General features: G+C 34.9%; 1 protein-coding gene across 2 annotated transcripts; it reads right to left on the bottom strand.

Moving 5' to 3' along the window:
* Positions 1–3,005: 3,005 nt before the first annotated feature.
* LOC130748239 (seed linoleate 9S-lipoxygenase-3) lies at positions 3,006–7,582 on the bottom strand. Of its 2 annotated transcripts, XM_057601420.1 has the most exons (10): positions 7,477–7,561; positions 7,366–7,434; positions 6,698–6,984; positions 6,137–6,377; positions 5,478–5,801; positions 5,106–5,191; positions 4,851–4,958; positions 4,432–4,736; positions 4,073–4,336; positions 3,006–3,758 (listed from the first exon to the last, which is right to left on the bottom strand). In XM_057601420.1, exons 1-10 carry the CDS (start codon positions 7,559–7,561, stop codon positions 3,008–3,010), a joined length of 2,520 nt encoding a protein of 839 aa, XP_057457403.1. In that variant the 3' UTR covers positions 3,006–3,007. The 2 variants fall into 2 exon arrangements, with proteins under 2 accessions (XP_057457403.1, XP_057457402.1); XM_057601419.1 differs by having other exon boundaries at positions 7,366–7,582.
* Between the last annotated feature and the right edge of the window lie 8,523 nt (positions 7,583–16,105).

Raw genomic sequence — 16,105 nt, 5'->3', positions numbered from 1 at the left:
TATATTAAAAACAAAAGAACTTGCGTGTGATACAATCAAAGGCACTAAATAGGCTCAATCCAAACTCATGATAGAAAAGAAAAAGTTATTTTAGCAAGAGTGTCGGCAACAACACTTGATTGATGCTTCACATGTGAAACTCGGACCTATGCAAAAGCACTTGATAAGAAAGAGCACTCTTGGATAATAGTTGCGTTATAGGATGGAGAGAACTGAGACCAAGACTTCCAAGCATAAACCAACACCAGACAATCTGATTTGAAATTACATACGACATTTACGAGGTTAGTTCCTACCAAATTACCAACGATTTTGTTGACAAAAAAAGTCGTCGGTAATTTCAAATTTTGAAATTTTCGCCTACCAATAACTTAATGGGCTTTAAAAAAGTTCAAAAATGTGTTCACGATAGCCTAGGTTGTCGGTAATTTCAACATTTAAAATTTCAGCCTACCGATAACTTGGCGGACTTAAAAAAAATCATAAGATATTTATCGACAGTCAAAGTTGTCGATAATTTAAAATTTTGAAATTTCCGCCTACGACGCACTTTCAAAAGTATTCCAAAATTAGTTACTGATGAATTGATGGACTGCAAAAGCAGTGGTAACCCATAAATATCCTAAAAAACCATCGGTAAGCTGCCGGCGGAGAAAATCGTCAGTTTTCAAACCATCTCCCTTCTCCTCCTCATGCTTCTTCTTTTTTTTTTTGATAGGCAAATGTTAGTTGTTAGTAAATTAGTATAAATTATCCCTCCTCAAGGTTCGAACCCTGACCCTTCACCTGCAATTACCCTTAGCTCAACCATGTGAGCTACCGCTTTTTCTTCTTCTTACCGATGGAAAAAACTATCATAAGTTACAACGGATAAAACCGTTGGTAATTAGCGACGGAAAAAGGTGTCGGTAAGTTAGCAATGGGAAAAATTGTTGGTAATTACCCACGGTTTTATGAAATCCGTTGAAAAAAATTATCGATGAGCCAAATAGTGATGACTTTTTGGCCATTGGTAATTTAGCATTACCGACGATTTTTCTTCCTTACCAATGAATTTTGGCCTTCGATAATAATAACTTTTCTTTTAGTGCACGCCATAAGCTACGCTGCTCAATGAAATCCTTATCTTGGGACATGCTACGCCAAGTAGCCATGGCGTAGTCTCAAAGAAGCCTTATAGAGTGACGAATTGAAGTAGTAGATTGATTTCATCACCTTTGACATAAGAGAGTCTTCACAAATGCAATAACCTCCACTGTTTTGTTGCAAAGCTTCCTCTTTTTTTATGGATGCGCCAACTTGTCCCACCTCATCCAGTGAATTTTCAGAGTCCACATCACCTCTCAGAATATCCGATTAATCATTTGCTCATTCTAATTACAAATAGTGTTTGGAAGGATAAAGCAACTCATAATGTAGGTGGGAATAGTCTAGACCACGGACTTGATCAACACCTGTCTCAAGAAACAATTTCTTGTTTTCTAAGTTTTCACAAAACCTAGCCCACAAAAGAGTAAGTTGTTGAACACTTCAGGCATTTGTGGGTCCCACAAAAGGCTGAGTCTTTTAATTGAGGTAAACATGAGAATTGTAGCTCTTTAAGTCAGCTTCGCGGGCCTTTTGAGTTTACCCAATTCCTAGTTCTGTAGCTCAAGATATGATTATTTTAGTGCAGGCTGGTCCTGACTCGCAAGATTAGCGACAACAACTTTGTAAGGCAATTATGACCAAGCTAGAGATAGATTCTCGGATTTTTCTGAACATGAAAGTTGTAGGGCTTCAAGTAAGTTTCCTAACCACATTTTATTCACCCCAATTGGATCTCTGCAGCTCCATATTGAACTTGTTCTAGTGCAAAGGGTCATAAAAGCTAAAAAGAAGAATTATGTGCTTTTCCATCAAAAATCCAAATAGGTGTGAAAGGATAAAATTGAGTTAAGTCTCCAAAATAATGCATAAAAGTAATTCATCCAGGCTCATAATATCACAAATAATATGCATCAATTATGCATTGCTCAACGGAGAACAAGCCCGCACAAGAAGCAGACAAATATTGAAGTGAAATCTGCAACACAAAAAGACACGAAAACACATAAAAACATCTAATAGATTTATAAAACTCCTCAAACAATCTAGAAATATAGGAATGCATGAAAAATGAGTAAAATACCCTAATTAATTTATCAAACTAAATTCAAAAAGACGAGCAAAGTAGCCCTTAAACCCGGGTCAATATGGTGGAGGCAGGGGTAGTAGTGGTGGCGTTGGTAGTCTCAATAGATGTGACGGTGGTGGTGGTGGTGACAGCAGTGGTAGTGGTGGTGGTTGTGACGGTGGTGGTGGAGGAGGGTGCACATCGTGATTATGGTTGTGGTAGTGGCGATGGCAGCGATTGTGGTGGTGACCGTGGTGGAGAGTGTGGTGGTGGCGGTAGCAATGATGGTTTTGACGGTGGCGGCGGCGGTGGTTGTGATTCTAAATAACTTACACATCATACTCTTATTAGGTCTTATACATCATTTATATGGTGATTAAATAATTCATCATTTTAATATATATACAATACAATGTTAGCATCAAACAATAAATAGACCCATAATATACTGTATAAATGTATACAAGAAGACCTGATATGATGTACCAAACGAGCCTAGGTTATACTAATCATACTTTGTCATATTAAAGCACTGAAATTGTCGCAGAAATGTAATGTAAGATTTTGCAATCAGTATTTTCCATATTTGAGATGTTGGGTGAACGGATATGGGGGGCAAACACTAGTAAACAAATTGTTTTATTCAATTCATGCACAGACCATGTTACATGGTAACATCACTGCTTTTATTATTTCATAACATTATACAACAAAAGTGCTTTTATTTATTTCCTAAGATGAAAGCACTCAAACACACACGATAAACTAAGGCAGTGGATGAAGGAATTTGGATTCCTTCTTATTCTGCATCTTTTATTCATAGAAACATAACTTAAGTAACCATAGACTTCTTCAGATAGAGATGCTGTTGGGAATTCCTCTGAAGGTTAATCCTTCATCACTAGAAGGATAAAGCAGGGTATAAGGCATCTGAACCGGTCCACGACGGTTTCTCAGCTTCTCATCATTGTTTCTCTGAGAGAGTTTTTTCTCAATTTCAGCAAGCTTGTTCCCAAACTTCTTAAAGGCCTCTAATGCACTTGAATCAGATGTCCAATTTGGATTGTCTCTCTCCCCAAGGTACAACTCATCAGAAGCATGTCTTGACAAGATTTCTATAACAGAAAGGTCAATAAGGGTCTGAAACTTTGGAGTGATTGTCTTCAAGTAAGCCTTCTGAGGGCTCTTGACCAGCTCATCATACTCAGGAGTTCCTTTCTTCGGCATGAACCGCCGGCTAAGAGTCGGGCGGTTCAAGACTAAACCGCCATAAGGATACTGGCCAAAGTTAACAGCTGCATGAAGAGCTGAAGCAATCCATATGATGATAGTGCAAGCTTCAATCAGTTCATGACAAGCTTGCATTGTAGGCCATTTTCCATCTTTCTTGTCACCATGACCCACTTCTACAATTTCTTTCCACCAAGCTTGGAGTTCAGAATCTTGTTGAAGTTTTTCATCAGAGGGGTAGTACAAGGAGACGTAGTCTTTGACCCATATCCAGATAGCATCCCATATCTCCAGTCCATCAACTGCATAAGGGTAGTCCTCTATCACAAGTTGAACGCCATGAGGTGAAGCTGAATCCGCATATGCCATTCCTCTAAATCAAAATTTACAAAATACAAATCAAACATGAACCATAAACCTAAACAAAAGCCTTATTCCACTAAGTGAGGTTGGCTATATGGATCACTTGATACATATTAAAGATTAATGCCAATTTTATGCTGGCTGCCGCAGGCCTCACACTACTTTCCTCCTTTATCAGGCTTAGGACCGGCTATGACACAGCATAGGCAGAGTTACAAACAGTAATTAACATAAAAATGCATTCAAGTTTATGACTTCAGTATATGTATAAATTTGGACTTATGACTTTTTTACTGGTTTATGTTTGTAAGAAATAAGAATTACCTTTTTATGAGATCAGCAGGCAGTGATTGCTCTATAAAAACCCAATTCTTGTAAAGTACAGAGGACATTTCCATAGAGTACCGCCCCCACAAAAATGTTTGTTCTATGATACCACCGTCGTTGACCAGTGATCCTCGAGCAAGGGAATTTATATTCATGGTGTCACGATAGTGAGGATACAGAAGCTTATATATAGGGTGAACAAAGCTAAGATGTCTGTGAGTTGCAATGACGAATGGCTCAATAACTGCATGAGTATTTAACCTGTCATCCATGAAGAGATGTTAATAATCAATTTATAGATATTCTACAGAAAGAACTATTCTAATGTTATTTAATTGACATGATTTATATTATACCAATGGCTGACAAGTTGATGGTAGCATGAGTCATTCACTATCACATATGCCTTGGCCAGTAGCCACTGAGAACTTTCAACACCTTCTTTTGCAGGCAGGTAAATATCACTAACAGCACCATGATGATCTCCGTCAGGATGTGGCAAACTCAACTCTATGACCAGTGGCTTTAAAGTTCCATCATCTTTTAAGAAAAGGATGGTTCTGGTAGCATAAGCCTTTGTGGAAGTTGAGTTTATGCGCCTTAAGTATGGCATGATTGAGTCATGATGATCCAATATGAACAATCTCTCTTTTTGAATTGCCTTTCAAACCAAATAAAACTTATTCATTGGAACATCTAAAATGAAGTCAACAATTGAAACAGAATTCAACCAGTGAATTTTTTTTTGTGAAACACAATTTTATCTGTTATATACCTGATCTACAGTGAGGCCTTCTAAGTTAGGCTCCAGGTGTTCTTTGGTTATTTTACTGGTATGATCACCGTAGACTTGACTGTCTAGCTTGCTTGGTGGAGGGAACACCTGCAACATCAAAAAATCCAGGATAATTATTAGGAACTTTGATAAACAATATATCGTTCAATATGCCATCAATCAAACTTAACATGCCAAGAAAATGCAACCTCAGTTTTGTGTAATTTCTTATGAGAAACTCTTAATTAGGCTTACCTTAAGACAACGAATCACATTTGGATTTACACCGGCGAGCATTTCTCTTGCAAATTCTTCATCAGTCATCCATGCAGACTTAGTTGCTGCTCAAGTAACAACAAATAGCCATTGCCAAATAAGACTAATTCACAAGATCCATAAGCTTAATTACCTTATTGTTAGGTCTTAAATAAGAGGACTATGTCACTTGAATGGGATATTTTAGGTACAAGTACTTTTAACTTTGTGCATGTTTGGAACTATTTCTACAATTGGTATTTTGAAGCCAAAATCAATTCTGGGATGAGCTTCTCTGAGTAGCTTCTAGGTGCCAGAATTAATTTTGAGGAAAAATAAGTTGATCCAAATATGCTATTATATATGAGATACCTTGAACTACTTTAGGCGGTGGAAACTTGAGGGCTTGTTCACCATCGGTTCGAAAGACTTCCTTGAGCACAGGTAATGGACTAATCTTACTAAGTACATTTGTAGGCAGCTTAATTCCACCATCATAGAGTCCATGAACTTCATCAAAGCTATCAAACTCATTCGGCGTGAAATTTAAGTCAAAAAATACAGATTGTAGTGCCGGGACAACATCTTGAGACACAGACTTCAATCCATAAACTAGAAAGTCAGATGACTTCAAGTGACCAAAAGCTTCATCTCTTGGAAGATAAATATCACTGGTCCTGCTCTCACTATTAGGATCTGTTTAATAACATCATAGCAAAATTTATTAGCAACAATAACAGAAATTTTCAAAACCATAACAGAGAAAGTATTGAAGTTCAACAAAATAATTTTTCAAAATACTTCATCATTATATAAATTCACCCAACATACATAGCCACCAATTCAAATATTCACAGTAACCTTGTAAGCCAAGAAAACAAGGTTTCTTGAGAGCTTACTAGGAACACTCATATCATAATAGTTCGAACTTGAGAGCTTACTTCAGGGGATTAGGACCACTTGAATTGAAAAACAGATTTGTTTCCTTGAATTGTGATAGAATAGCTTAAAAATGGAAATAGAAGCTTCACCTTTCTTCGATGGTTTTCTGCCAGTTCTACACCTGCGAGGATAAGGATGGGTCTCAGACCCTCCAAGAACTGGACGGGTATGCTTTTCACCTTTATCTGGATCCCCCAAATCATTGTAGACATCATAATCATAGATCCTTTCCCATTCTTTACGTTCACCAGTTCCATCTCCTCTCAAATTCTTCAACTCTTCTTCTCTGTACTGAGCCAATGGAGCTGGTGTTTCACTTGGAAGATATGGCTGCAACATATAATTTGTTAATTTTCTTCACAATTCCTCAAAGAATTTTCCTCACAGCTGATTGTATAGAAACTAAATTACAACAAATTTTAAGAAAAATTATGAACTACTCCCTCTCTGGTGCTATATATCTATCATTATTTTGATCTCTTTCTTGTTCTTACTTATCAGTCACTTTTACAACTTAAAAAACTCAAGAAGTTAGGTAGTAATTTTGATAGAAACAAGAATATTAAAACTATTTCTTAATACACGTAACAAAATCTCTTAAGCTGACAGATATTAAGGAACGGATGAGAGGGAGTATATAAGTTTCTTACCGTGTTGGCAAAGAAAATTCGGTCATTTTTGAAGTGTTTAGCATTGTAAATCCAGGAGTTGCAAACAAAGTAGATGGTTCCATGGTTTGGAATGTCTTCAAGAATCAAACTCACAAGGAAAAACTCAGTTTGCATGAAATTCTTGATGTAAAATGCTCCAGGAATTCCAAAGTCATCATCCCATTCAAAGTGAATTTTGAATGCAGATTGGCCTGCTCCCAAGGTTGGCAACGAAGTGATGACTCCTTCAAGAAAAGTTTCCTTTCCAAGTTTCCCTTTCCCATTTGCTACAAAGAAAAATTAAAGGTAACAAGTAAAAGTGAAACTTGAAATCAGTGAAGCCGTTTTATAATGGCTAAATAATCAAATTTCATTTAGCCAGGCTAAAAAGCAAGTTTCAGAAAAAGCTAAAAAATGATAGGTGGTAAAGATTAATTGTTCTCACACACTTTCCATTAAGAGGTGGTAAAGATTAATTAAATTGACTTGAAATTTTGAGTGATGGTGTTTAAACATTAGTTAAAATGACCTTTAATTAAAGAATTACTAAGTGAAGAGTATACTCATTAATTAAGACCTTATTAATCCTTTGCGAAGAGATTAAGTGAGTGAAATCAATAAATTAGAAGGAAGAAAGGAATTGATTAAGCATAGATAGATATATATACCATCAGCTTTGGTGGAACTAATCAACTGGAGAGAGACAGATCGGCCTAAGAAAGCAGTGAGATTATCAACTGTGGAACCAAGGATGTCGAGGCCTGAACCGATGACTCCACCAACACTGGTGAGGCTGTTTATATCCAACACATTCTTCCGCATCAGCACCACCGTCCCTTTTATCTTCTGCCCCCTATTCAGCATCCCATGCACCCCCGAAAACATCTTCGCTATAACTTGTGATTAATTTCAGAACAGAAATGGTGAGTGAAGTGTGAGTATGCGGAGTGCAGAATGCTGCTACTTATAACGATGATGGAAGATTGATGAGATATGAAGCAACTCAAGCAAGTATTGTGTGTCTTGAATGGAATGGATCACTGACTCCAATGTGCAATGTGTCATACGTGCATGCATAGTTTCGAATGAAGAAACTGTTAAAACTCAATAATACTTATGGAGTGCGTGCATGCTTGCATATACACACTATTTACTCTTAAATATTAATAAATACAATAAAGTGTGGTACGTAATTGTTCACTTCATCCCACAATCATAATGTTTGAAATTAATTTCAATCTATGAAATATATTTTATTGTCAGTCATTTATTGTTCAACAAGCACCTACGGTAACAAGATTAATTAATCACAGTGATGGATATGGTAGATACCTTAGTTTAATTTTTTTTTTTACTGTTAACAGCATTAATTTAAGTAGAAGTAATTTAATTTCTGGTGATAATGAGTCGAAGGTTAATAATTTATATTTGAATATATTTATGAGAATTTTTTTAATGAAATCTAACTATGAAATTTCACAACTAATTATTATATAAGACACCTAATATCACAAGATTAACACCAGTGGTCACCCTTACAAATATTGTGAAAATATCCCCATATACGGGAAACAAACACCCTAAAGAGAATATGAAAGAACTATTGGGGAGAGCTTGACAAGCATAATTTCACCACAATAATCAAGTGGGTTGGTATAGTTGTTCAGCACTTCATCCTTGAAGCGAGTGGTTGGGGGTTCGAATCCCAACTCTTACGAATAGAAAAAACTCTTTGGTCAGCCCTCTACCGCTTAGTGCGCTGACCGTGAGGCGAAGGATTAGTCTCACGGCTGTCGGCTGTGGAGATACCTTGGTCAAGACAAAAAAAAAATACTACAAGAATTATTGAGAGAGGATAATATAATTCTTTTGTTATTTTGTTTTCCTTTTTTAGGCGTAGCCCCTTCAATTCTCTTGGGAGAAAAAAAGGTACCAACATGGTACAAAATTTGACTCAAAGAGTGGATAATCAATGGAATTGGAACCAGACATGTTGGATCCATTCCTACCTGCATTAGTTTAATTAAGACTAAAATAAAGTTTGACTACTATACAGTAAAATTAATTACCGGAGTGGATTAATTAAGAACAGACAAATAGATCAGTTAATACAAAGAAAATGTCCGGGATAATAAAACATTCAATATAGCCCACACTGTCAGCATTCTCTTACTATATATAGCCCATCATGCATCATCATATTAAGTTATTAACAATAGTAACTACAGCTGGATAATAAAACAAGGTACTATATATATAATCCACAGCATTAACTGCATGCATGCTATACAATTGCTTTCTGAATGACACGCATCAGATATTCAGAGCGACTTGGCAAAAACAATATACACAGATGTCAACCAGATAAAAAAATATGGTATTAATAATAAAAGATATACTTTTATTTATTCTTATAATGACATATGATAGTATAAACTTAATTATACAATACATTTTAGACTGATATGTGATTTGATGTGATCAATGTGGTACTATATAAGCTTATTTATACATTAAAAATTAAAATGTAAATTATCTAATCTACTCTATAGATGTGACAATAGAGTCTAATAAAATTGTGATGTGTAAGTTATGAAAATATTTAATTCACCGTCAACACCAACACTGACACCAACGCCATCATCACCTTCACCATTGTCACGACCATTACGCTTCACCTCGACTGCCATCGCCACCACAACTGACCTTTGTCCCCTTCACCACTACAATACTCTACACCAGCACCATCCCCCACCAACCACCACCACCTTCACCACCATTCATCATCATCGCAACCGTCATTGTCATTGTCATTTTCTACTGCCATAACCCATCTCTAAAACTACCGCCACAACCATCATCCATTCACCGCTGCCACCACATACTATATATACTATTGCTACCTCTACCGTCACTACCACAACCACCCCCTTCGCTAGGGGTGTACAAGGGACGGGTTGGGACAGATTTTGTTTAACCCTAACCCGGCCCTAAATATTGACCGCGTCAATTCTTAGACCCTAACCCGTCCCTAGACCCGAAGCAACCCGACAATATGCGGGTCCAATTTAGGACGGGTCTATGTAGGATGAGACCGGGTTGACCCGAGAGACAATAAATCTAAGACTATTTGATACTAATTGTAAAATTTAAAAATAATAACATACTAAAAGAGTTACAAGTGAGAACTATTTTTTAGAAGAAAAGATCCAATATTCTTGCATAATATATTTCACTTGAGAGGTTTACATTTTGTTTGATCTATATGCACGTGTCACACATTTTGTTTGATCTCTCTTCACTTGTCTCACATGTGCATTACATGATTTTCTCTTGTTAGAGTATCAAAGTGTCCATCTTTCGACCAACGTTTATTTAATTCATAAGGTAGATGTTAAACATTTTCATCTCATCCACATGGTAAGATAAATTTGAGCACAATTTATCACATTTTGACCATTATAACAAATTAAAGTTTTATAAAATATATATGTGGGACGGGCCGGGTGGCCCGAGTGTCAACCCGAACCCGAACCCGACTCGAAACCGGATAACTCAATGATCAACCCTAACCCGATATATTTTTATGATCGGGCCGGGTTCGGGCCGGGTTGAACCCGGCCCTAAAGACTTGGGCCGGGACGGATTGGCGGGTAGGGTCGGGTCTTGTACACCCCTACCCTTCGCTGGCATTGCCGCCACCGCCACCGCTACCACAATTACCACCAGTAGCCATCACCATCGCCACCACATACTATACCACTGCAACCACCATCTTCCACGGCTGCCACCATTGCCACCACACACCATCACCGTCGTCACCACCACTGTCGTCACCATCGCCTCCGCCATTATCATTGCTGCCACCCAATACCATCTTCACCATCAACTAATATTATCTACATTTTTATACTAATAATTATTATTTAATTATACTTTGCCAAACATAGCATTATATTAATGTAAGCGATATGATAAGTAATACAATGTATGACCATATATTATATAATATTAAATGACAGAGTTTATCTTTTTTTTTGTACATCAGAAAGATAAATTGCACCCGTCATGAATCGAGCCCTGGACCTCCCTCTACCCAACCTATATGTCCCCGACTCCTACCACTTGAGCTATCATATCTTATCAAGCTTATATTATTATTAATTACGTTAAAAAAAGGCTTATATTATTAAGTCTTATGTAATTAAACTTTATATTATACAACATACCAAACAAACCCTTAGATTAGAAAATGTTATCCCCGACATTTTTCATCTCTCCTTTTCGTTTCTCTTTTCTTATATCTAAAATTATAATATACTATATAAGAACAAGAAATGATTTTAAAAGTTATGAAAGTTGAAGATTTTGTGAAATTAAGAAAAAAAAAAGTGAAAGATTTGTTGTCAGTTTTGAGTAAACTCTAAAAAAGACACTTATTGGGAGAGACATACAATTATTTTCTAAGAGGTGGGGACGTCTAGGGTGAGAATGGGTTGGATCAAGATAAACTTTATGCAAATAGGCCTGAAATATTTAAAATTTGGTCTAAGTCTGAGCTGTTACCTGTCATAGATTTTTTTCAAACTTGGTCTAACCTTCGTGAAAGTCTAGCTTAGCTTATTAGTATATTTAAAGGCTTATTTCATAATAAGACTTTTACGTTTGTTAGCAAACTTATACTCCTTTGTAAAGAAGTTATCAAACTTACTTACATGATGATGAGTTAAGTATACTAAAAGAATTTTTTCTATAAAGAGACTAACAATATTATAAACTAGTTCTAGGTAGGATGAAAGTAAACTAGATTATGTTGGACTTTTTAGAGTTTGAAAGTTTAATTAAAATCATATTTCATATTAATGTATTCAAACAAGTCATAAATCTTGTTTAAAATAGACTATATTTGTTCATAAAAGTGTAAATAAGTATATAATATTCGATGTATAATTTTTAACATAACAATGTTAGCAGTGATAAAAATATATTTATATTCATCACGTCTATTTATATAGCTAGTCTGGTAGATTTGTAAGACTTTTTAAATGACCTGAGTCTAATATTTTAACTAAATTTACTTTTGAAAAAGTCTAAACACTGTTATGAATATTTGGATGCCCATCAGAGTTAGGAGTCCATGGGCCAGGCCCACATGTATACTTGTTCAACACTCTAAACCTAATAGTATAAATACAAGGGAGTCTGCACCTAGCAGAGCATCCTCATCACACTATTTCTCTATCTCTTGTTCCTCTATTCTCCTCTCTTATTTACTTGCTTACTCTTTATTCATAACACGTTATCAGCACGATAGTCTCTCCATAATTCCTAAGTGAAAGACCAGAGTAAGTATCACATCCATGTGGAAGGTTATAATTATTAATTTTTTTTTTCTTTCTTCTTCTCCTTCTTCTTTGAATCATTTATCTATGAGTCCATAAGTACCATATTAATAAGCATGAGTCCTGAAGATTCATAGCCTTACAGTCCAGAAGCACTGTAATTGAATTATTTTGCATGAATCAGGAAGATTCATAGCCTTACAGTTCAGAAGTACTGTAATTGAATTATTTTGCATGAATCAGGAAGATTCATAGCCTTACAGTCCAGAAGTACTGTAATTGAATTATTTTGCATGAATTAGGAAGATTCATAGCCTTACAGTCCAGAAGCACTGTAATTGAATTATTTTGCATGAATCAAGAAGATTCATATAGCCTTACAGTTCAGAATCAATGTAATAATAACGAATCATGAAGATTCATAGCCTACAATCCAGAAGCATTGTAGTTGAAATATTTTGAATGAATCTTCACTACGTGTCTAGAAGTACCGTAGTAATAAATATGAATCCTGAAGATTCATAATCTTACAGTCCAGAAGCACTGTAATTAAATTATTTTGAAAGAATCATGAAGATTCATAGCATTACAGTCCAGAAGCACTGTGGCCTACGTGTCTAGAAGCACATAGTGCAATTTTTCAAAATATGAATCTTGAAGATTCATAACCTACGAGTCCGGAAGTACCGTAGTTGATTTTTAAAATATGAATCCGGAAGATTCATAGACTATGAGTACAAAAGTACCATTATAATTTTTTTTTTTAAATCATGAAGATTCATAACCTACGAGTCGAGAGGTACCGTAGTGCAATTTTTTAAAAATTTGAATCCTGAAGATTCATATCCTACGAGTCCATAAGAATTGTATTGAGATATATTCTCTTTGAGCTATGAGTTTAGAAGTACCATAGCATGAATATACAAAGAACAATTCTTGAGGAACTAGAAATTTATATGAATATCATATCCACAAAGATTCAATATAAGAGAAATTACTCTATATCTCTTTATATATGATTTAGTTGATTTGATCATTCTTCATTCCTTCCTTGGCGTGAATGAAATATTATGGAATCTTTCACAAGAAGTGGAAGAGATAAAGAGAGATCTTGGGATATATTATATTTAAATTGAATTGATCATAATGTTTCTGTAACTACTTTTGTGCTATCAATTTGAATTAATATTTTGAATCCTAACTAATTCCGTTTTTTTTTTTTTTTTTACTTTTTGCGCCAATTGGTCACGTTTTGTTATTATATATATATTTTTTGAAACAAATCCTAACTAATTCCGTTTGTTTATAATCAAACCATGATGAAAAGATTACGATATCAAGTGATATAATTTTTTTTTCCCTTCTCTAATTCCTTGTTGCGTTATTAAATGACTTTTTATAACATATGCAATTTTTCATGATAATGAATTCTTTGTTTATTCATATAAATTCAATTTGCATTTATAATTAATGCTTGTTTTTGTGGCTAGATACTACGGGAAAAATTAATATGATATCAATTCTTTTTATAACTCTTAATACAATTTGAATTGTTAGGTAACTATTGATTTTTGGATGTGTTTTTATTTTTATTTTTATAATAGTATGCAAATCTTTATTATATTTAAACAAATTTAGCTATTTGGAATGAATAGAAGAAAAAGAAGAAATTGTATGATATATTCTTTTGTTAATATTTATATTATAGTTTCTGAAAAACTATATCATTCCCATTATAAATGATCAAGTCAATTGAAAGAGATGTATCTATCATGTAAGCTACTGAAGTAGCTATATTAAGGAAGGATTGAGATATTCCCTTAAGTGAATATTTCAACAAATATGACAAAAGTTGTGATCATTTAGATCAACGCATGGTTAAATGTCCTTGAAGGACATCCAAAGACATATATGGTATTGTTTCATGAAATGAAATTTTTGTGGTGGCTCTCTAGAAGAAGCCTATGAAATTTCAAAGCAATATTTTAAAAGGGATCATTGACAATCTTGAAAAGATCCATAGATCAATAATCTTATATTCTTTAAAGGAACAACCCCAGATGCGGTTGCAATCCTATAAATGGTATTAGCCATGATAATGACTCCTTATATCGGAAGTCTTCCTGACACATTGTGGTGGTCAGTCGATGTGTCCTATTGGCACGATGATGAAGTAAATTGCAGTGCAATTGCTAATAGCTTGCTGAGGGGGAGCATAATAATATGTTTGTGACTCACACTTAGGGGGAGAATGTTGAGAATTAAAGTGTGAGTTACAATCTCACATTGGCGCATGATCTCATGCTTTCTACTCCCCTTATCACCTCTTAAATTGATATCAAAGTATACAAATATAAAGAGCATATATAAACATTGTTGCTAGATATTGCTTGGATCGGTAGTAATCTAGACATGTAACGATGTCAAACCTATTGAGTTTTTCCATGCGATGGATATGAGTTAAAGGAAAATATGAGATGCAATACTCATCTTGTGACACAACTGTCATGTACACAAATTCCTTATTAATTTGAAAGTTCTGAATGACTTTATTTACATCTAATTGATGTAACGAAAAACTATGGGTTGAAAACATCAAAATCCTTAAAGGATTTAAAACGTCAGGAAATTTTACTTCAAACATTGAAGTATTATTTTGAATGAGAAAGTTCTATATATGGAACAAAGTGAATGTGATTGGCATGACCGGTTAGACCATCCCGAGTCTTATGATGCGAAAGTATATGAATTCATATGAGCACTCATCGAAGAACCTGAAGATTCTTCAATATAATGAATTCTTATATCTTGTTCTCATGACCAATCAATAATTGGTAAAATATATGGGTTTGAATCCCGCATACTCTTGAGTATATTAGATGTGATACATGTGCACATATTCACTCTTTTTATGAGTCATTTAAGTATTTCATAAATTTATCGATGCATCGACTAAATGACGAAATATATGTCATCAACTCTCAATATTGATAGAGTGAAAATTCCAACCTTAATCAAGTTGGTAAATGACATGATTTTGAATAAGTTGCACATGTTCGTATTCAAATGATCTAGCTGATTTGTTTAATTAAACGCCTCATATTTATGGCTAGACAATTACATATGAGAACAAATAGCCTTATTTATGGACATGTGATTTTGCAATTAGCAGCATTGACACGCATCAAGCCAACAATTCATTAGAATTCTCCCTATTGTAATTGGTTCATGGTCAGGAACCTAATATCTCTCATCTACGAATTTTCAATGTGCGTTATATATTTTCAATTGCTCCACCACAACGCACTAAGGTGAGACCACAAGGAAAGCTGAGGTCATGTAATCAATTTGAGCCATTACCGATAGATATTTCATATCTTACTTGTTGTTTCTCAGCATTAGAGGGAGATGAAATTAAGCAGCTCTGAAAATTTGTAAAGAATGCATATGTATACTTGCACTATGAACCAGAAGTTCAAAAGATGCATTCTCTGACCTAAAAGGAATTATTAAATTCCTTATATGCTCCAAATACCCTTCTCTAACTTGATATCCTAGTTGGAAAATTTGTCATTATTATTAGGTTAAGGCATGCCTAAAACTTGGTTCAAAAATATATATCCTAGAGAAGGATGATGGTCTTGTTGAGGAGGCAAACTATCTTGAAAAGTGTAGAGACTACAAAAATGTTTATTCCTCCTGAAGAGGTTCAGGTACCTATAATTATTTATTTAAGAGATCTCATATGATTATGTCTCTACAAGTTAACACAAGGAACCAAGAACATGAAGAATTGTCGACATGGTGAAGTAGCGCTCAATATTAGAAATGTGTGCGAGAATCTTGAACCCGAAAATGAATGGGTGTGATTGGCCATAAATAGAAAGAAGCAATTCATTTGCTGAATTTAAGGGTCTTTGGACCTCATATCTATACCCTAAAGGTATAAAGACGATAAGGCTTAAAGAGTCTTTGTAGTAAAGTGAAATAATGTTGTCATATTTAAGTCAAACAAGTGACAATCATGGTGGATACTTGGAGTTACAACTTATTGGTATGGCTCACT

This window comes from Lotus japonicus, chromosome 3 (assembly GCF_012489685.1).
Source record: "Lotus japonicus ecotype B-129 chromosome 3, LjGifu_v1.2".
Classification (NCBI taxonomy): domain Eukaryota; kingdom Viridiplantae; phylum Streptophyta; class Magnoliopsida; order Fabales; family Fabaceae; genus Lotus; species Lotus japonicus.
Note: the sequence above shows the minus strand (reverse complement) of the source record. Positions and strands in the feature narration are given on the sequence as shown.

What these genes read in the sequence shown, in the direction of transcription:
- LOC130748239 (XM_057601419.1), bottom strand. Translation starts at nt 7,582, where the DNA reads ATGTTTTCGGGGGTGCATGGGATGCTGAATAGGGGGCAGAAGATAAAA. An exon ending in TAGTTCCACCAAAGCTGATG is followed by an intron (nt 6,985 to 7,365) that starts GTATATATATCT and finishes TTTTCTTTGTAG; the next exon opens with CAAATGGGAAAGGGAAACTT. An exon ending in CAGAAAACCATCGAAGAAAG is followed by an intron (nt 5,802 to 6,136) that starts GTGAAGCTTCTA and finishes GTTATTAAACAG; the next exon opens with ATCCTAATAGTGAGAGCAGG.